Genomic DNA, 21,553 nt, shown 5'->3' with positions numbered 1-21,553 from the left:
TTCTAGCCTTTTTACATTTTTAAAAACATTTTTGCATTTTAAGCTGTGTGGTTTTGGTATGTGCGTGAGCTTGTGAGAGCAGGTACATAAGGAGGACAGATGCCCTGCTTCCCCCTGGAGCTGGAGTTACAGGTGGCTGTGAGCCACCTGATGCTGATGTGGATATTAGGAACCAAACCGGGTCCTCTTTAAGCTGAGCCACCTCACTTGAGATTTTAAGATGAATCTTAAGTTCAAAATTTCATTCTATATTTAAGAAAAGAATGACTTAGTGAACTATAACTCCAACTTTACTCCTTCAGTATATAATTTCTCATATTGGTGAAAAAAAGCAGGGGAAAAACTGCGTATAGTATATATGTATCACACACTTCCTGGATTCTTTTTTTTTTTTTTTTGGTTTTGAGACAGGGTTTCTCTGTGTAGTTTTGGTGCCTGTCCTGGATCTTACTCTGTAGACCAGGCTGGCCTTGAACTCACAGAAATCCACCTGGCTCTGCCTCCCGAGTGCTGAGACTAAAGGCGTGTGACACCACCGCTCGGCCTGGACAAATGTCTAAACATAAAAGTCTGTATTACCCCGGGGAAAATGTCCAAATCTAGGATCCACTTTTTAAAACCAGTTATGGAGATCCATCCACAAACCTTGGTGAAGTCCGAGGGACACCAGCACACAGACGTGACCTCTTGAGAATGACCCAGGAGCACAGTAGGAGGATGCCAGGGCATGGAAACCTGGCCAAACCAGAGAAAACAAGTCAGCAGAACAGTGTTAGTCCCCACAGAGGTCTGGAACTTCCTTAACTACATCTCAGGGCTTTAGGGTTGTCAACAAAGGTAGAGCTATCTAGTTCAACAGTTAAAGTTAATCAAGACTATGGGTCTAAACACAGGACAGCTCTTATTCCAACTAAAATGCAATGCTGGCACTGTCCCTCAGCCACTGAGCTTTCTGAGCTAGGTTCTGTCCCAGGTACTGCTCTTCAATTCAGTCCTGTTTTTATACTGCATGGACACATCCAGATCTAGTCAGCTACTTCCAGGAATATTAAATCAATTGAATCGTGAAGGTACCTGAAATGGGCAACCAGCTCTTTTAGAATAAGAGGTCAGTTTCCCCCACCCCAAAGAAAGACATGATAACTATGACCAAAATACAAAGTATCATCCTTTCATTTTGAATGGAATAATCTTCAATTTGGAGAGACATAAGCTATAATTTATACCTTTTCATTCAAACTTTTTAGCTAATTTGTCTGAAGGACAATTTAAAATTTCAAGTAATCTCCCACATTTTAATATTTAATATATTTTTAACATATTAAGAGAGGTCAGATTGAAGTACTGTGCACATCACTATTTTTCCATCACTGGATGCTTCCAGTGATAGGCACTTGATAGCATCGTACAGCCAATTTGTTCAGAGCTATCAATACCTTTTACAGCACACAGAAACCCCAGCACAAGGAGTGTAAGCTCACATGGCTATTATTGGTATATGTATTTGAAGAGCAAGGAGCTTGGAGAATACATTCTCTATTTTCCTAAGGCTCTGAATCATGGATCATTTGCATGAAGTGGAGGCAACTTGAGAAAGAATATTTGTGACAGTGACTAAGTCAGCTGAACAGAGTCCTCAAATTAGAGCTAAGGACTTGATATTGATTCATGAGGTTATCTAACTCAATCATTACCACCCTTACCTCTACCTGGCAAATGTGCAATGATAAAATGGCAAAAATTAAGGACAGAACTTGATTTGCCTTGTTAAGTTAAAGTTTAATGTATTAATAGATAAGGTAGCTTTCCCCTAATCTACATAGATGTCATTGTCTAGTCCTACAATGCCATAGATCTTGAGTCATTCATTCAAAAAATATACTTTAGAAAGGACTTTTAAAAGATAGTCCCTTACTCTCCCAGCAGTCGGGAATTTTCCTTCCTTTCTGTTTGTGATGACCCTGGTCCATTAGGTTTCTCTTTACTCAAGACTCAAACAGATTAAAGGGAGAGGAAATCCTCACATCCCTGTGAACATCTCTGGTAAACATCACTTCTTCCTGCCATCCTGTGACCCTGCCCATTTTTTAGTTTCTGTATCATAGTATCTAGGAGAACCTAACTGTATATACAAAAATATTAAAGACTTATGGCTTGTCTATAAAATAGAATATTCTTCAGCATTTGGAAGGAATGAAGTACTGTGCAACATGCCCGAGCCTGGATAATACACTAAATGAAGGTCAGACACAAAGTGCCATATATTATGTGATACTGTTTATATGAAATGTCTCAAACAGACAAAAATCCAGAGAGGACAATATGGAAATCGTTAGGGGAGCGGCTATGAAGACATATTTACAGGATAATGTGGTTTCCTCCTGGTGTGACATTCAGGAATTAGATAGTGGAGAAGGTTGTACAACAGTGATCATGCTGATTGTACATTTGAAATACTATTTGGTGATGCTAGAGAATCAAATGCAGGATCTCCCTCATGCTAGGCAAGCACGCTAACACTGTACTGTACTCTCAACTCTTAAGTAGATCTTTGTATTTTCTTGTAAATAGCGGGATCTCCCTCATGCTAGGCAAGCATGATAGCAATGTATGTACTCTCAATTCTTAAGTAGATCTCTGTATTTTCTTGTAAATACAGTCTTGCCCTGCCAGGCTCACCTCAAACTCCAGATTCTCCTGTGTCTAATTCCTAGGTGCTGCAATTACAGGTGTGCACAACTATACCTAACCCCTAAATTCTGTTTTAATAAAAAGGAGAAGGAATAGAAGCCAATTGTTGGTTAAGTTTTTTGTGAACTTTGGCAACAAGGGCTTTGACAGCACAGGACTATCTTAGAAACAATACTTTGACTTCTTTAAATAAGATGAATTTTTTCCTCATAAAACTAAGATGGCTTTAAATTCTTAATATCAATTTATTATAAAAATCATTACTATAATTATTTGATTTAATTTTTAAAAAGCTTCCATTTTTGAGTAGGAAGGACACTTTTTTATTTTTTATTTTTGTTTTTTTCAAGACAGGGTTTCTTTGTGTAGCTTTGGAACTTGATCTGCAGACCAGGCTGGCCTTGAACTCACAGAGATCTGCCTGCCTCTACCTCCTGAGTGCTGGGATTAGAGGCCTGTGTCACCGACACCACCACCACCACCACCACCACCAAGCGGAAGGATACTCTTAAAGTTAAAAAAAAAAAAACCTAAACATTTTGGGGTGGTCAATACAGAAAACTGTCATCTTTTATATATTCTACTTTTTATAGAATGTTTAAGACACAGGGACCCCAAAGTTAAAATTAAAAGGCACCTCTTGAAGTAAATGGCTCTAACCTTTAGACCTCATAAAGCATTTTGAGTACTTAAGCATGCAAAAAAATCCATCAGCACTTTTCCTCACAAAATCTCCTTACTCTGCCCAATTGGAAACCAAAGCTAATCTTTATTTTTGCCATGAGATCATTTACACTTCCTACAGTGTCAGTCTCAGTGTTACACCAGTCAGCGGTAGAATGGCTGTGCCAAATCAGTTTATTTATAACGACTTCAGTACTATTCAGGGACTGATTCAGAAACAGACAGGGAAGGGTGGTGAAATACAGGTGGGACAAGGGGTAGGAAATTAATACATTTCTCTTTTAATGAGAAGGAGTGAGGACTCTACAAAAGGCCATTCTCTTTTACCAGAAGATACAAAACTCCTTTTTTTTTTTTGTTCTTTCCTTATATGAGGGCTTTAGCACACAACAGATTCAATACAAAAGCCTAATCTAACTCATTAGAGGTGACGCAGAATTAAAAAGACACCCAGCTTGCTTGGAATCCCATTTAAACTTCTCCTCCTTTAATAAATGGAAAAGAGAAACTGAGCCATCTCACTGGGCAAATTCAATTTTAGGAGCAGTAAACTTGCCAAGATCTCAAATATCAGTGCCTGCACACTGAGCTATGTGCAGACAGGCAGAACATCCTGTCTAAACCACGTCATTCAGGGTGACACAGAACTAAGCCTGGAAATTCAGTTAGGGTCATCCATATATTTGGTGGCCATAGATGAGATCTCTAAGAATGGGCTAGAAACACCACCAAACATAAAATTTTAAAAAGATGCTGTGCTAGAGAAACTTAAAGAATTGGCAAAATTTACATGTATATATTTGGTTATATACATAATCATATGTACTTTGTGGAATTAGTCATTCTATTATGTTATCTGATATGTCTAAAATTTCAGTTGGTGTTTTCTTTCAAGAAAGAAACCTCAAATGCCACAGACGTGTGGAATGAGTAAAATTCTGTAACTAAGTTGAGAGTTCAAGTAGAGAAATAACAGTAGTAAGACAGCGAGGGAAGAAGAAACAGAAAACCCAAAGAATAAAACTTTGAAACTCAGAAGTGGCAGTCTAAAAACTCCAGAAAGAGTAAAGAAAGCAGGTAAAAGCTATTTTTGTAAGATGGGAGTCTCAAGTATATACCCTTAAGACGATTTCATTGAAAACTCCAATGAAGAAACTTGTACATCAGAGAGGGGCCCAACTTAGGTGCCTTGGCTAGAACGGCATCTCCATCTTGTGACCACCGAGGAGACTGTCACTAAAACCTGTCAATGGGGAGCATGTTATTTTTGCACCTCCAGGTATTTCATTCTTTTGCATTTTCTCTAGTACTTCTTTCTATTAATGTCATTTAAGGCCGGGTGGTGGTGGTGCACGCCTTTAATCCTAGCACTTGGGAGGCAGAGGCAGGTGGATCTCTGAGTTTGAGGCCAGCCTGGTCTACAAAGTGAGTTCCAGGAAAGGTGTAAAGCTACACAGAGAAAAAAAAATCATTTAAATTTCTTGGCTTATGGCTTTAGAATATGGATATAAAATGTGGATTTTAAGACTTATGCATTCACTTAATAAACAGAAATGGACAATCTATAAAATAAGAAAATATTAAAAAACATTATTAACTGTCTTAAAATATTTGCTAAAGAAGGAATACAGTTATTATCCCGGAAGTTCTGCATGCAGCTCTGTGGAAGGACTGACACCTAAGGAAGAGTCTGATACTATGGAGCAGAATGGGCAGTGCCATAATTTAAGAAGCAAGACAGTGTTGAAGGTTCTAATCACCCCAGAACTCACCATCTCCCAACAATCTGTGAAGCAGGACACAGAATGACACTTTTTTTTATACACAGTATTCATAAAAGGAAGTGCAAAGCAAGGTGTGACCTTGCAAACACTTGGTGCAAAAAGCCAGCAGTGTGTGCTTGTAGCAAGCACACCTCATACTGGACAAACCCTTCTATTTGTGGGGAGCTGACAGCTTACCTTCCAAATGTAGGCAGCCTCATCACTTGAACCACTGATTAAAAACTGGTCATCTGGACTAAGACTTGATTTTACATAAAAGGTCGAGTTCTGGTGTCCATTGAAGACAGCCACTGCCAGAGGAGAAAACCAAGTTACTTGGCTCTTATCATTTCCAGTGTTCCAATAAATGCAAATGACACTCACACACAAGTCATACAAGTGCTTTCACTGCTCCAACTTGCTACCAAATAATAGGGAGCTAAGTGCTAAAAACAGAATAAAACAAAACACAACCTAAAAATGAGGCTTCTGTTAGACCCAATCTAGTGAATTCAACACAATCTATTTGGTATGGAAGTGAACAAATGTCACATAACATTATCAAATGCAGGATGCCTAATCCTATAATAAATGCAGATCATGCCCCCACCCTTATCCTATATGCGGATTTTCTCCATTGGTAACACATTGATCTTATTTCTCCACTGACTGTGAATTGAGGGTACATCTCACTTCTTTCTAGACCTTAGTACTTTAAACAGAATAAATATTTGTTAATTAAACTCCAAATATTTGCTGCACAAAAAGGTAAAAATGAGTGAAAAGAATTTGAATTCTGGTTGAGATACAGAGGTTTCTTTTTGTTTTTTGAAATTTAACTCTTTTAACAGGCTGAATGATAAATGGACCTAGAGTGGTACAATGTATGTTCATCTGTAAGCCACTTAGTTTGGGTTAGGTTTCTCCCTATTCATTCAGAAAGAGCAAGTAACCATATCTTGTACAATGTGCTCTTGAGACTGCTGGCATCAGAACACCACAGAAAATTTAAAGGAGAAAGCTCAGTAACCAGAGAATTTTAAGATAAAGCAGGGAGAAAAGAAATCGAATGCTTAACAGTGACTTTTGGTTAAAGTGCTCACAGAAATCCATTATATTTTTAAAATAGACTGGGGAAAAAAAAACTTTGTATTTACGCCTTTTAAAGAAAAACAAAATGGTTTTGCAGGGATGGCTCAAGAATTAAGAGCACTGGTTGCTCTTCCTGAGGACCCAGGTTCAATTCCCAGCACCACCAACAAGGCTCATAATTGTCTAGAATTCTGTGGTGTACACACATACACAACACTCATACACACTTAAAAATAAAAACCCTATCTATCAAATATTTTCTACAGCAGAGATTTTTACTATAAAAGTGAAGTTCAGCACAAATCAATTTAGATAGATATATTAAACTCACTATAACACCTGGGTGTTGGTGGCACATGCCTTTTGCACTCAGGAGGCAGCAGGCAGATCTCTGAGTTTGAGGCCAGCCTGGTCTACAAACAGATTGAGTTCTAGGACAGCCAGGGCTAAACTGTGAAACTCTGTCTCAAAAAAACAAAAAACAATAGTAATACCGAAACCAACAAAACTCTCACTATGATAAAAACCTACATAGTTAAAGAGGTTCCTTCATTCTGAACACTGCTCTGAAACTGAAATTATTCATTTTCTGTGCTGAACTATGAATGGAAAATTATAAATTGAATTTCCTACTAACCCTGTTTTTATTGCCCTCTGCTGGTTTAGGGAAAGCTGGTATGAAGCACATTGCAAATGTTTCAAATATGGTAAAATTTCTCCTAAAATCCTCCAATAGCTTTAATTATAATTAGTTCACTTTGTTTTTTTGTTGTTTTGAGGTGGAGACAGAATCTCATTATGTGGCCTTGAACTCCTGGTCCTTCTGCCTTAGTGTCCCAAAACACTGGGATTATAAGCATTTGCTACTATGCCTGGCTTCAATTTAGTTTTTTCAATGCTGAACTGGGCATAAGATATAACTATTACGTAGTACAATACAATATTATGAATAAAAAAAAAAATCACTCAAACATGAAGTTCCCATTCTTCCCAAAGTCTTGAAAAGGCAAGTAATTACCAGATGCATTTTAGTTACACATTTAATACATTCTCTCTCTCTCACAAATACACACACACTTAACTTTTTCTGAGAGAGTCTCTATTATGTACCTCTGCCTGTCCTCAAACTCACAGAGATCTACCTACCTCTACCACCTGAGTGCTGGGACTAAAAACACATGCCACACCTGGCTAGCATTCTAAAAAACTAATCTATCCACGAGAACAATTTTAAAAGGGCAGAAAAGGGTTACTAAATTATTAGCAAGCGTTTAATGGGAGAATGGCAAACTGCAGTCAAGACCCTTTTTGTGCTACACTATAGGAAAATACACATAAAAGAGTAGTAGTTGCCGGGCGTTGGTGGCGCACGCCTTTAATCCCAGCACTCGGGAGGCAGAGCCAGGCGGATCTCTGTGAGTTCGAGGCAGCCTGGGCTACAAGTGAGCTCAGGAAAGCGCAAAGCTACACAGAGAAACCCTGTCTCGAAAAACAAAAAACAAAAACAAAAAAAAAAAAAAAAAAAAAAAAAAAAAAAAAAAAAAAAAAAAAACAAGAGTAGTAGTACACACCTGATAATGAACCAGGATTAGGTTTTATCTCGTGTGTGTATCCCATGTACTGTATGAACTGACTGTGTGGAGGCCAAGTCAATGATATCAGATGTCTTCTCTTCACTATGACTCCACTCCCACCCCTGGACAAGACTCTCACTGAACCTGGAGCTTACCAATTCCGAGACTAGTCTCAGACTCTATTGTTATTGTCTTTTAAAAATTATTTACTTATTTTCTTTTTATGTGTATGAATGTTTTGCCTGCATGTTTGTGTACCTTGAACATGCCTAGTGTCCTACACACAAGCCAGAAGGGGGCATCTCTGATCACTTGGAACTGGAGTTAAGACAAATGTGAGCTACCATGTGTGTACTGGGAATTGAACTTGGGAACTCCACAAAAGCAACAATTGCTCTTAACTACCAAGTCATCTCTTCACCAACCCCGGCCCCCTAATTTTATATTTTTGAGAGAAAAGAAAAAGGTATGTTAGGGAAGAAAACACCTCAGGAGATAAATGGTCTTCACCCAACATTGAAAAGGTGAAAACTATAAGGGAAGTCTGTAAAACTCAATCCTCTAATTTTAACAGGACAAAAAGTTGAAAACAGTTTTCTTTATTCTGCAAGCTTAATTAAACAGAAAATCAAGATAATCTTAGGAGCTGGAGAGATGGCTCAGTGGTTTACAACACTGGTTCTTGCAAAGGACCCAGGTTTGATTCCCAGCACCCATTTGGTGGCTATAACCATGTATAACTTTAGTTCTAGGGGATCTGATACCCTCTTCCAACATCCAGACACTAGGAATGTATTGGTATATATACTACATGCAAGCAAAACTCATACATATAAAATAAGTAAACCTTAATGATAACCCTAAACATAGTCCAAAGAGCATGGCTTCAGGAGACTCAGTATCCACCACACAGAGTAGGAGTCTGTTTACTTATGGAATGGTCACAGAAACACACACTCATGAAACACCACAGGAACTAATTAAAGATGGCAGAGTCCTCCCTCATGTGGCTAATGTTTATTTTAGGAAAACAAAACAAAAAATGAAAACCACTACTGAATTTTCATTAGCAAAAGAGCAAGCATTAGTTTCCTGTAAGAGAATTTGAATGACTAATATCTTACCTGGAGAAGTCTTTAAGCCAGTCATGTTGAACATATAGATGTTGTCATCTGTGCAGTTGGCAAATAAAGTAGAGGCAGTAGAATCTAAAACCAAACTTGAATAACCTGGAAAAAGTTAATAGAATGTCAATGAGGTTAAACTGTGGGAACAAAACAATTCATGCCATAAGATAAATGCTTCTGCCCCCAACTGGATCAGGCCCTCTGGATAAGTGAGACAGTTGATTAGCTTGAACTGTTTGGGAGGCATCCAGGCAGTGGGACCAGGACCTGTCCTCAGTGCATGAGCTGGCTGTTTAGAACCTGGGGCTTATGCAGGAACACTTAGCTCAGCCTGGGAGGAGGGGACTGGACCTGCCTGAACTGAATCTACCAGGTTGAACTCAATCCCCAGGGGAGTCTTTGCCCTGGAGGAGATGGGAATGAGGAGTGGGCTGGGAGGAAGGCGCATGGGGCGGGGGCGGGGGTGGGGGGGGGGGGGGGGGGGGGCGACAAGGGAATCTGTGGCTGATATGTAAAATTAAATTAAATTATAAAATAAAATACAACATTTATAAAAAAGATAACTGCTTCTAAAATATATATAAATCAAAACCATATTGAGATTTTATCTTTACCACCATATACTTTGTCTCTCAAGTCTCTGCTGAAAATTAGCCTGGTATCAAAGCAATTTTTTTCTTAATTGAAATTCACATTTTACTCCCAAAATCCTACAGACAAATCAAAGGCTTACCTAGTTTTCGAGTGCTGGTACCTGGGTACAGGAAAGACTTGGATGCTATGGGTTCTTGTCGATAAGTAGTATAATTCTTGCGTAAATCCCATACCTTGATTATCCTAAAAACCAAGATTAAGCATTTTATAAATTGTCTAGACCAGTGGTTCTCAACCTTCCTAATGCTGTGACAGTTCTTCACATTGTGGTGACCCCCTCATCATAAAATGATTTTCGTTGCTACTTCCTGTGATTTTGCTAATGGTATGAACCATAATGTAACTATCTGATATGCAAACAGTCTTAGATGAGTCCCATCAAAGGGTCAAAGGGCTCACAGCCCACAGGATGAGAACCTCTGGTCTAGACTTATTCCAACAATTTTACTTATATGAGCGTGAAATGACTTTTAATCTATCTCCTCTGGCACAATACCCAGTTACACTGAGGCTATCTCATTGGGAATTCAATTTAGCTATTTTATACTATTGTTTCCAATGTCAAGCTTACAGTTCATACAAAAACGGAAACAGATGTGATCTGACCCAGTGATGAGTCACTGGCACTTACTCCAGGGTATCGGGAAAAGGAAGATGGAGGTTAGATGCCGATAGTGGATGTTTCATTGTTCTTTTAGAAAAAACAAAACAAAAAAAAACTTCCTAAGTCTAACTCTCTGCACATATCCCCCGAAATGAAGGGCACATACCCCTATGCTTTATTTCTATACATAACTCCTTAACTAAACACTTTTTCCTGTGGAAGGGGAAAAATATTTTTTTCATTTCACCTAGAGATAATTGTCTTAATCCTTACTTCTACTTTGTGGGTAATCTGAAACTACATACTTGTCATAAAATGGCAGCATTTTTAGAAATAAATGGAGCAAACTTTCATAGTCATTCACAAACAGTAGTAACTTTTCGTTAACTCCCCATTCTTTTTTTTTAAGATTTATTTATTTATTATGTATACAGTGTTCTGTCTGCATGTATCCCTGCAGGCCAGAAGAGGGCACCAGATCTCATTACAGATGGTTGTGAGCCACCATGTGGTTGCTGGGAATTGAACTCAGGACCTTTGGAAGAGCAAGCAGTGCTCTTAACCTCTGAGCCACCTCTCCAGCCCCCAACTCCCCATTCTTGCTTAAGAACTTGGTTCATATAAGAATTTTACTCCCACAGAAAACAATAGAAATCCTAATTAGTAAGTCATTTTTTAAATAAAAAACTTGAATAAACCAGGTGGCGGTACACACCTTTAATCCCAGCACTCAGGAGACAGAGGCAGGCAGATCTCTCTGAGTTCAAGGCCATCCTGGTCTACAAAGCAAGTGCTAGGGACTACATAGGAGAAAACCTGTCTAGAAAAACTAAAACCAAAACCAAAACAACAAAACTCAAATACAATGCATCTGGAAATATAATAGGCAAAAAGGTACATTTTAAAGAATACCTGCACGTAAATAATCTATTTTCTACAATACTCGGTAGAAAAATATATGGATAAGCACCACAGACTTACTTGGCCATCAAAATTTAGATCAATCATAGATAACAAGTATACAGAAGCATTTAGGCCTTAACTGTACTATTAAAAGGCAAGTAAGTTCCCACCCTGTAGCAGCAAATATTGTTCCTATGTGCTAGAGACATGTGCATGCATTATCTCAATTATTTGAGGAGTTCTGGCTGTTTATTTTCCACTGTGACCTGTAAACTTCTTCCCAGCTACAGCACCCACTATGTGGAATGAGATTAGGTACTACAGTAGCTCTACAAAGGCACTGGGGAAAAAGTAGAAGAAATAAAGTCTTTTACCCATCCACAGCTCCTGCTGAGACTAACGTGTTCTCATCCTGAAAGAGGACCACAGTAACACTCTGTTGGGAATCCTAAGAGCACAACAGAGAAAAAGAAGGAAATTCTGTTTTGGTCATCACAGCCTTTACCAGTAAGAAAACAAGGTACTTAAAACTAGCTTTTCTAAACCTGCTGTGTGATTGTGTCTTCTAGAAATGTCAGGAAGCTTCACAGATGATACCTTAACAATATGGCTGCCTAAACAAGACCCAAAGTACAAAACAAATAGACATGCTAACATGGAAAGGGGAAATCTCACAGGGCCCCCTACACAAAGAACCACAGGCAATCAAGGAATGCTAAGAGCTGAAAATTGACTTCCCACATGCCTGTAGCTGCCCTGAATGCTGTAAGAAGCATCCACTCACTTTCTACAAGCATAGCAGTTCCCCCATCCCAATACCATCAGCTACTGAGTAACTATGCGTCACCCTCACCAGGCTATATCCAGAAAATTAGGGAGACCCAGGTATCCCAGAGTAAATAACAGAGCTGCTGGCCACCCTCAAAAAAATGGGGAGAGATCAGACCTACACACTCTGCAGGGAGCAAGAGTGCCATGGGAGACTAAAATGAGGTGTCATATGTATGAGCAGACTAGAGGACTGGTTCTGGGGTATGTGGCTGAAACAATACAATGTTAGTCAGCCCATTTGTTAGTTCTGAAGATCAAAGGTCTCTCTCCTGTTGCGATAAAACGTTTTCAAAGTATGACAGTTTATTCACTTTCCTCTGGTCTATTAAGCGCTGATCCTACATTCTTCAAGATTAAGAAAAGATCTTGTAACTACCTAAGATGTTTAAGTGGTTAGTAATGACTCAGTTTTTCTTTTTTAACCATTGTTTCAGAGCAGTGGTTCCTAATCTTCCTAATGTTTCGACCCTTTAACACAGCTCCTCATGTTATGGTGACCTCCAACCATAACATTATTTTCGTTGCTACTTCAGAACTGTACTGGGTGAATGCTATGCCACTGAAGCCACGTACCTAGTATTCCAGGCCAGCCTAAGCACACATGGAGAACTTGTTCAAAAACAAGCAAACACAACAACAAAATCCTATTTATATGTATACTTCTCTAAAACCTTACCACAGAAGGAGCAAGTCCTTTGGAATTTTGTTTCTTCTTTGGTTTGGAAGGGGTTTGCTTGTCTGCAGTATTGTGAGCTCCGCTGATCTGATTCACCTGTCTATAAAATCCATCTGAAAAGTTCCAAGGAAATTGGTTTAAGTGTTTTCTGATTTCAAGTTGAACATAACATTTGAACATTTTTGCATAGGACCTCAAAATTGTGTGATTTTTTTTTTTTACCAATAAAATATAAAGTAGTTAATTGAACCATGGAGACAATTAAAAAAACAAAACAAAAACCAGTGGTGGCAAGGCTTAGTGAGGAAGTAGACATGAGCACCAGAGCACAGACTGATTCAGTTTAGGGCAACGAACTACTCTATGTATTACAATGGCAGACACATATCATCTACTTGTTAATATCCACATCATAGGGGGTGGTGGCAGCTTAATCCAGCACTCGGAGCAGAGCAGCGGATCTGTGAGTTCGAGCCAGCTGGCTACAAGTGAGCTCAGAAAGCAAAGCTACACAGAAAACTGTCTCGAAAAAAAAAAAAAAAAAAAAAAAAAAAAAAAAAAATATCCACATCATATGTAACAGGAAGAGTAAACACTAATGCAGATTTTGGATTTGGGGCTATCATGTGTCAATGAACATTTACCAGCTGAAAAATCTACACCCAACTGAATGTAGGTGCTGACACTGGGAAGGCTATGTATGCGTGGGTGTTGAGCATATATGGGACTCTCTACACTTCACTGCTGCTATGAAATAAAACTGCCCATAAAATACAGTTAATTATTAATATTTTAAAATCAGTATGTAAATTAGCAGTAAACACATCAGTGACCGCCTGCTTTAACACCATCACAATGCAATACAAGCTTCTATTTAATTTAATCCGATTCTTTAAAACTAAAAGGGAGAAATTATTTTTTTTAGTGAGGGATGAGGGAGGGGAATATATTCCATGGTGTCAGAGTATTGAGGTTAGAGGAAAACTTGAGAGAGTTTGTGCTCTCCTTCTACCATGAGGGACCTGAACTCAGGTAGTCAGGCGGTGATGACATGTACCTTTACTTGATGAGGTGTCTTGTCGGCCCAAAAAAGGAAAATTAAAAACAAATAAAATACCCAAAACAAACCTTTATCCGGTGAACCTATGCATTAGTAGTTTTAATTCTTCCATTAATTTAGGTAAATGGAATTATAATTCAGATACAATATGAGATTAAAAACATAAGTTAATAGCTTTGTAATAATTATTACCTTGAGAATTGAGCAATGAGCAGAAATGTAGGACTGTGAACACAAGTGCCCCCTGCTGGTATCAGATGAAATCACTAACATTTTCAGTATCTTAATTATGTTACTAAGCATAGGGTGATATCGCATTGATCCAAATTTGGAGAAAACCAGCTTACCTTTTTTGTTGCACCTGGTGTCCCAGATCATAATGTTGCCATCTCTCCCACCCGTACAGAAGACAGCTGTGGAAAAAGAGTTCATCGAAATGTTGGCAAAACGAGTCAAAGATATATTTTCCATTTAAATTTCCCAAAGAACACATTCTCCAAAAGTACTGAATTTGGCATTAGAGATTCTAGAAAAATGATAACCAAGCAATTGTTAACACAGAGGAGAGCTTACTACCTTAAGAAATATATACCATTCTACATACTTTTCACATTTAGTAGGTATATATTACTCTTCTGTTTTACAGATGAGAAACGAGCAGAGAAAAGATAAGAAACTCGTAAAAATATTCTCAGCAAAACTACTACAGAGATACTCCAATTTGGCAAGTTATGTTGTCTAAGCATGAGAATACGCCATTTCATCCATTTGTAAAAGGACTGCCTCTGGGTATGGAAGGGGGCACCATGATTGAAAAGAACACAGAACTTACATTTAGTTGTAATGTTTTGTTTTTTTAAGTAAAAATGAAAGCTAGGTACATGGCTTCAGTAGCATAGCATTCACCCAGTACACACAAGGCCCTAGGTATACTGCAAAATGTATACATAAATAAAAAAATTTTAAAAAGAAATTCTGCTTCTTATATGGAAGAATGAGCATTTAACAAACTGACTCAGCTATAATAGCTATAAATTGAACAAAGTACCAAAACAACTACTTGAGAGCTTTGTGGATACTGAACAAAAATACATGGTTAACTAAATCAAGCAACTAGACCGCAGCAAATGAGTCAAAAGGTAACTGAATGGAAATAGAAAAACATGCCACCTTTCTTTGGAGGTGAGAACCCAGGCAAAGATAGGTGGAGAGGGGTTCTATCACAAGAGCAGAGTAGAAGTGCTAGAGAGTAAACCTTTACTTCTGTCTCCCAGCCTAGTCTCATCTCGGGATGACCAGATTGGGGCTAACAAACTAAATGATAGTCATTGCCCTCCTGTATTAATTATTGCACATGTCATATGGTTTCAACAGTCTACCCGTTGTGCACCACCAGGTCAATGTGGAGCTCTGTGGTGGTACTGTGCTCCCCAAAATATTGTGTACCCTAATAAATTTATCTGGGGTCAGAGAACAGACAGCCACTAGATACAAAGGCTAGAAAATGGTGGCACTCACACCTTTAATCCTAGCATTCCAGAGATAGAAATCCCTCTGGATCTTTGTGAGTTCAAGGCCACATTGGAAACACCCTTAATCCCAGAAAGCGAGCCTTTAATCCCAGGGAGTGATGATAGAAAGCAGAAAGGTATATAAGGCGTGAGGACCAGAAACTAGAAGCATTTGGCTGGTTAAGTATTTGGCTGGTTAAGCTTTCAGGCTTTGGAGCAACACAGTTTAGCTGAGATTCATTCTGGATGAGGACTCAGAGACTTCCAGTCTGAGGAAACAGGACCAGCTGAGGAACTGGTGAGGTGAGATAGCTGTGGCTTGTTCTGACTCTCTGACCTTCCAGTATTCACCCCAATAACTGGCCTCAGGTTTGATTTTATCAATAAGAACTTTTAAGATTCATGCTACAGAGCTCAGCCCTCATCAAAGCAGCTTCTATTTGTAGCAGATGGAAACTATTTACAGAGACTCACAGCTGAAATGCAGGTACATCTATAACATAACCCTACACACAGGTCTCAGGAACACTACAGGAGCTGGAGTGTTAAAGATCTAAGGGCCGAAAGAGCACAACACCTGCTTTGAGATGGTGTCTTCTAGATATCACAAGGCTGCTGCACCTTGAAAACCTCAACAATGTGGCTACCTAATCAAGGCCCACAGAATGACAATACCAGCCAACACACCAGCATGTGTAGAGGAAATCTCACAAGGCTTCACCCTTAGATAAAGACTACAGGAAAAATCAATGGTTGTAGAGAGAGAGAAAAGTTAATTTCCTTTATGGACCAGCTGGGAAACTGATTAAGTTTCTAATCCTCAGTGGTCAGCCTTAAATTCATGTACATACAAGCAACACTAAACAGACTCAGTAATTATAAGTACATACTGTCAGGTCCAAGGGAAACTCCATTTCCCCAAATTCCAACAGGCAGATGGGAGACACGACTATCTGTTACCTATTAGCATACTGAAGCCCACGCTGGCTTGCAAGCTCCCTCAGTATCACAAGTACCTCTTCTCACCTCCTCCTTACTCTAAACTTCTCCAGCTCCCAGGCTTCCCTTACTCCTAGCTACTCATTCACCCCTTCTCTCTATCTCTGCTCTGCTCCTGCTTTTCTCTCTTGGCCCGGTTGGTCCAGACTGCTGGCCATGTTCAGTCTACTACTTTCTCTGCTCTTGACTCGTCCAGATACCCCTGGCTGTTCTCTCTCATATCTACAATAAACACCTTTCCCCTTAACCATGCCATGGAGTGGTCCTATTGTCAGTTTGTACAGATATGCATGCTAGTGTGGCCCACCTTCCCTGAGCCAACCAAAGCTCAAAATTCACAGAATTTTTACTTTTAGGTCTTGTCTCCAAACAGCTGTAAGCTTTAGCATACTCTTGATTAATAATGAAGAAATCAAAGACACAAAATTGAGGGAGGTTTGCCCATGATCAAGCAGAAAACAACTGGAAGAACAGCAGTATCCCCACAGCTACAGAAACCTGACACATAAATACATACGTGTGTATGCACAATTAATTTAAAAGGTCATAAATTTGAAAATGTGGAGTTATATGGGAAGAGTTGGAGGAAAGGGGCAGAAATGATGTAAATGCAGTACTCACGAATGAAATTCTTAAAATAAGTTTAAATTAAAAAAGCTATAAAAATATTCTTCAAGCTTAGCTGTACACTGGAATCCCTTGATGAGGTTTTAAAAAACAAAAACCAAAAACACCTGGCTCACCTCCCAGAGATTACCATTTAATTAATTAGCATGTTTAAAAAAAATCTTTAGAGAGCCAACGTTCACTGGGGTCGAGAACCAGTAACTTAGGGTGAAGGATTGGCTTTAAACTGAAATGAAGAATGAGAAAGGTTCAAATATGAGATGTAAGCTTTTAGGAGACACCACAAATAAATTTAATTAATTTTAATTATCTACCAGAATTCTAATGCTATCTTCTTTCTGGCAAAACCAAGTGTACATGTCTAATTTACAAATCTTCAGAAGGCAGCCATTCAGGGGAGATACATTTCAGTAGTATCCTCATGTCCAATTATGGTCACTTGTATGCTGTTCATATAGGGTTGAATGACTGTACCAGAGAACTTTTCCACCATGCTACTATAAAACTAAAAAACCATCCATACAAACACTTCATTTATAGTCTCCAGGGCTTAAAAAGTGGGTTCATATCGCACCTCTTTTTATGCTCACAATTATTTTCATGAATAAAATGGTATTGGGCACCAATCCAACTGAATTAAAAAACTAAGTCCCAAGGAGATCAAAATGACAATGCAAAGCCTAAAATAAAATGTAAAGCTGTCTAAAGCCATTCTATGCATGGCTAAGAGGAAGGCAGGCTGAAACCTAATCTGTTTCACCGACCAAACTATGGGACCTTGTGGGCAGTTTCCAACTAGGTTAACTAATGTACTACTAGCAGCCAGGATAAAAGCCCACCAGCTCCCTGTCTACCCAATGCCTTTTCTTTTACATATTAGCATAAGCTTATCCACATGTACACTTTTAAAACTTAAATCTAAGAGTACAACAAATCAGAACACAACACATTCTTAATTTCATATAACACACATGTTAATGACAAGTTATGTGGCAATTGAAACTCATGACATACAATACCTCTTCAGAATTTTAGCTTCACAGCAACTAGAGCAGACTAAAAGTAACACTGTGACCAGGGAATGGTGACACATGCCTGTAACACCAATGTAGCAGGCTGAGGTGGGAGGCTCACAAATTTCTGAGGAGTCTGAGACTCTGTCCCAGAAAAATACCAAAGTTTAACTTTGCCAAAAGCCTAAACCAATTCAATAGCTCAGTTTAATATTCCAGAGTATCTGTGTGAATAAATGATAATATTCTTTCTAAAAACAGAGTATTCTGCCAAGCACAATAGCATATGCCTTTAATCGCGGCATGTGGGAGGCAGAAGATGAATCTCAGGGAGTTCCTGGACAGCCTGCTTTACACAGTAAGGTCGACAGGGCTACACAGTGAGACTGTCTCAAAAACTCAAACAATTAACAATAGTACTATCTTACCATCTTCAAAGCTGGTCATAGAAAAACCAAAATTGCCTTAAGACTATTAAACTTCCAGGACAAGATGGAGATAATGACCTAAAAATGGACACAAGGGGCTGAGAGACAGCTCAGAAATTAAAGTACTGCTCTTCTATAGGAGCTGGCTTTGACTTTCAGTACTATCAGAGTGGCTCACAACCTTCTTAACTCTAGTCCCAGGAGGAATCCAATGCCCTATTCTGGCCTCCACAGGCACAGCATACATGCAGTGCACAGACATACATGCAGGCAAAATACCCATACACATTAAGAAAAAAAAAATTTAATGGGCCTTAACCAACTTAACTTCATTAAGATTTTCAGTCATCCTGAAATCTCCACCACCTAGTTAGATTAAATAAACAACTTTGACAGAACAAAGGCAAACAATTATGGCATTGTATCTCCCCATCATTAAGAGCTAAAATGATGAACACCAACATACCTTTTTGAAACTTGGAAAAAGCTACAGACTTGAGGCTGCACTGATGACCTTTGCATGTTCCCATCAACTCACCAGCTTTCACATCCCAAAATTTGGCTGTTTGATCACCTGCTGCTGTAACCTTTAAAAATAACATAGTTAAATTGAAGAAAGAAACCCTTTTTCTGCATCTACTCAGGCCTAATAAAAGTCACTTACAAGTTTAAGTTCACCAGGTACCCAGGCCAGGTCAAAGACAGCATTCCAGTGAGCCATCCACTCTAAACAAAGAAAATGTGAAGTGTGACATATCTAGATTGTGTTCTGTGACAGTCATACCAGCAGACGTTTAAATTATAAGATGGTGGCTAGTACTCTGCTGCCAACGGCCCTAAGAGCATCATGGAGTCATAGACATCACACATTTCCACGACACATGGGAGAGCTAACATCTAAAGCCAATTGAGGGCTGGGGAGATGGCTCAGTAGGTAAAGTACTTGATGCACAAGCAAGAGGATCTAAGTTCAGATCCCAACACCCAAATAAATACCAAGTGCAAGTCTAATTAATGAGCTCCAAGTTCAATGAGACCTTGTCTCACAAAGTAAGGCAGAGCACGATAAGGAAAACACATAACACCAACCTCTGGCCTCCACACGCATGTATACATGTATATGCATTTCCCCAAAGTCCCCCTTCCTGAAATAAATAAAATTATCTTCTGAGTATTAAAAGTATTCTCTAAAATGGGCCAGGCGTTGGTGGCGCACGCCTTTAATCCCAGCACTCGGGAGGCAGAGCCAGGCGGATCTCTGTGAGTTCGAGGCCAACCTGGGCTACCAAGTGAGAAGTGAGCTCCAGGAAAGGCGCAAAGCTACACAGAGAAACCCTGTCTCGAAAAAAAAAAAAAAAAAAAAAAAAAAAAAGTATTCTCTAAAATAGAATCTTCTCAAAACAGTCTCTAGATCTAAAACCTTCAAATCCTAACAAGGAAATAACTTTAGTCTGACATTCAAGGTCCCGCATGCTTTGACCCCTGTTTCTGCAGAGGAGCTTTTCGCTCACTCTTCTTATTACATACATGATTACGTATCTTATTCCACCCGGGCTGGACCACCATCTTAACACTGTGTCCTATGTTCAGTACATCTGTATTAAATAGTAATTTACCAAAGGCTTTATGAATTAAAAATGTTAAAAATGATTGACTTACCCTTGAAGCATGTCTTTTTGCTAATTTGTGATTCTGTGTTATATAACCTGACGAAGCCTTCTTCATTGGCAACTGCTAAAATATGCTCCATACCGGGAGCTGAATAGAAACAAAGAACATACAACAAGTTTCCAAATGAGTACAAAGGTATTAAATGACTCAAAACAGGGTCGGAGAGATGGCTCAGAGGTGAGAGAATTGGGATTTGACTCCCACACCCACATGACAGGTAAACAACTGTCTCTAACTCTAATTCCCAGGGATCCAAGGCCTTCTTCTGGCCTTTGTGCTGCACAGATACACAGACACACACATACAAGCAAAACACTCATATATATATAAGACTCAAAACCATCAAAATTGTCTTCAGATATTCTGCCTTGAGAAGGGCTAAATCAGAAGAGCAAGACACAGACTACTAGCAGATCAAGCTTGTTGGTTTTAAGTTTCCCTTTTATAACCTTTCTTTTATTAACTATAAGACTGGAGATAATACCTATTTCTGTTCACATTTTTAAAATGACTGCAAATAAAAACCACCCTTCATTTTAAAAACATCTACCTTATAAATCACAGGAGAACAATTAGAATAATTTTAACATCTACCTAAATTACTAATTTAAGGAAGTGTAGTTTTTCTCTTACCTGTACAGAAAGTGCATCCAAATGGAGGAACAGGGACTCCTGTTTCTCCGTAAGATGTGTGCTCATCATTACAGCTGCACTGATAACCACTTAGAAGGGATTGTAGAGGGTAATATGAAGACCATCCTAAAACAAGACAATTCCTTTAAGAATTAAAATGTAAACATGTTTTAGCATTTCTCACAAATCTGGAGATAAGTATCTTTAATTTTGTTGCTTGTCTTGAGGCATGGAAGTTGCAATGATCCTGTTTCTGCCTCCTAAGTGATGGGGATAATCGGTATGAACTATCATACCTGGCTAAATATTTGTTCATACAGAACTTTACATAATTAGCTTAGATCTACTCACTATCTATGTCTCTCCAGAATAAGCTGTTCTTAAGAAGAAATCAAAGCACAATCCCAACATCTGTTGAGGCCATTTAGTTTAATATATATCTATATCTATATATCTATGTATGTATGTATGTATGTATGTATGTATGTTTTTTTGAGACAGAGTCTCACTATGTAGAGCTCTGGCTGTCCTTGAACTCACAGATATACATCTGCCTCTGACTCCCAAGTGCTGGGATTAAAGGGATGTGCCACTATATACAGTTTGGGTTTTACTATCTTAAATGTAGACAATTAGTGTATTATGATTAGCACCAGTGCCCTTGTACATTAAAAGGAGATCTGACTCTTAGCAAAGAAACAGCCACTAAATCATTAACAATTAAACCGATACTCCCATGACAAGTTCATTTTGGGAGTCTGTAATGAGAAACTCTTAAGTAAACAGCAATCATTACATACAATCAGCATTCAAAGGGTAACTGTATCAACCTGTCTATTGTAGTTAGTACCATATTCACTAATAATTTAACTTCCTTTGCCCTAAGAGTGCTGAAATTCTAGGAGCCTACAATTCTAACAGGAACCCACTCACAGCATCTTAACATACATTCGAATGACTTTAAAGTGGTATGTACCTGCCCCAAGGAGTAAGGTCAGGCAGACTTCAGAGC

At 38.8% G+C, this 21,553-nt stretch overlaps 1 protein-coding gene across 3 annotated transcripts in view; it reads right to left on the bottom strand.

Annotated features, from left to right (window-relative positions):
* Positions 1 to 21,553, bottom strand: part of Dtl (denticleless E3 ubiquitin protein ligase homolog) — a 41,960-nt gene that overhangs the window by 12,941 nt on the left and 7,466 nt on the right. For all 3 annotated transcript variants that reach the window (XM_037211127.1, XM_028882855.2, XM_037211126.1), the window contains exons 2-12: positions 20,542 to 20,667; positions 19,897 to 19,995; positions 18,902 to 18,963; positions 18,704 to 18,824; positions 14,007 to 14,072; positions 12,600 to 12,712; positions 11,467 to 11,540; positions 9,665 to 9,768; positions 8,929 to 9,033; positions 5,337 to 5,449; positions 646 to 735 (exon numbers count right to left, since the gene is read on the bottom strand). In XM_037211127.1, the coding sequence (XP_037067022.1) occupies positions 646 to 735; positions 5,337 to 5,449; positions 8,929 to 9,033; positions 9,665 to 9,768; positions 11,467 to 11,540; positions 12,600 to 12,712; positions 14,007 to 14,072; positions 18,704 to 18,824; positions 18,902 to 18,963; positions 19,897 to 19,987 (939 nt within the window). In that variant the 5' untranslated portion in view covers positions 19,988 to 19,995; positions 20,542 to 20,667. The remainder of the gene's footprint in view (positions 1 to 645; positions 736 to 5,336; positions 5,450 to 8,928; positions 9,034 to 9,664; positions 9,769 to 11,466; positions 11,541 to 12,599; positions 12,713 to 14,006; positions 14,073 to 18,703; positions 18,825 to 18,901; positions 18,964 to 19,896; positions 19,996 to 20,541; positions 20,668 to 21,553) is intronic.

The sequence above is a fragment of the Peromyscus leucopus genome, chromosome 15 (assembly GCF_004664715.2).
Source record: "Peromyscus leucopus breed LL Stock chromosome 15, UCI_PerLeu_2.1, whole genome shotgun sequence".
Classification (NCBI taxonomy): Eukaryota; Metazoa; Chordata; class Mammalia; order Rodentia; family Cricetidae; genus Peromyscus; species Peromyscus leucopus.
This window is presented reverse-complemented; position numbering and strand designations above follow the sequence as displayed.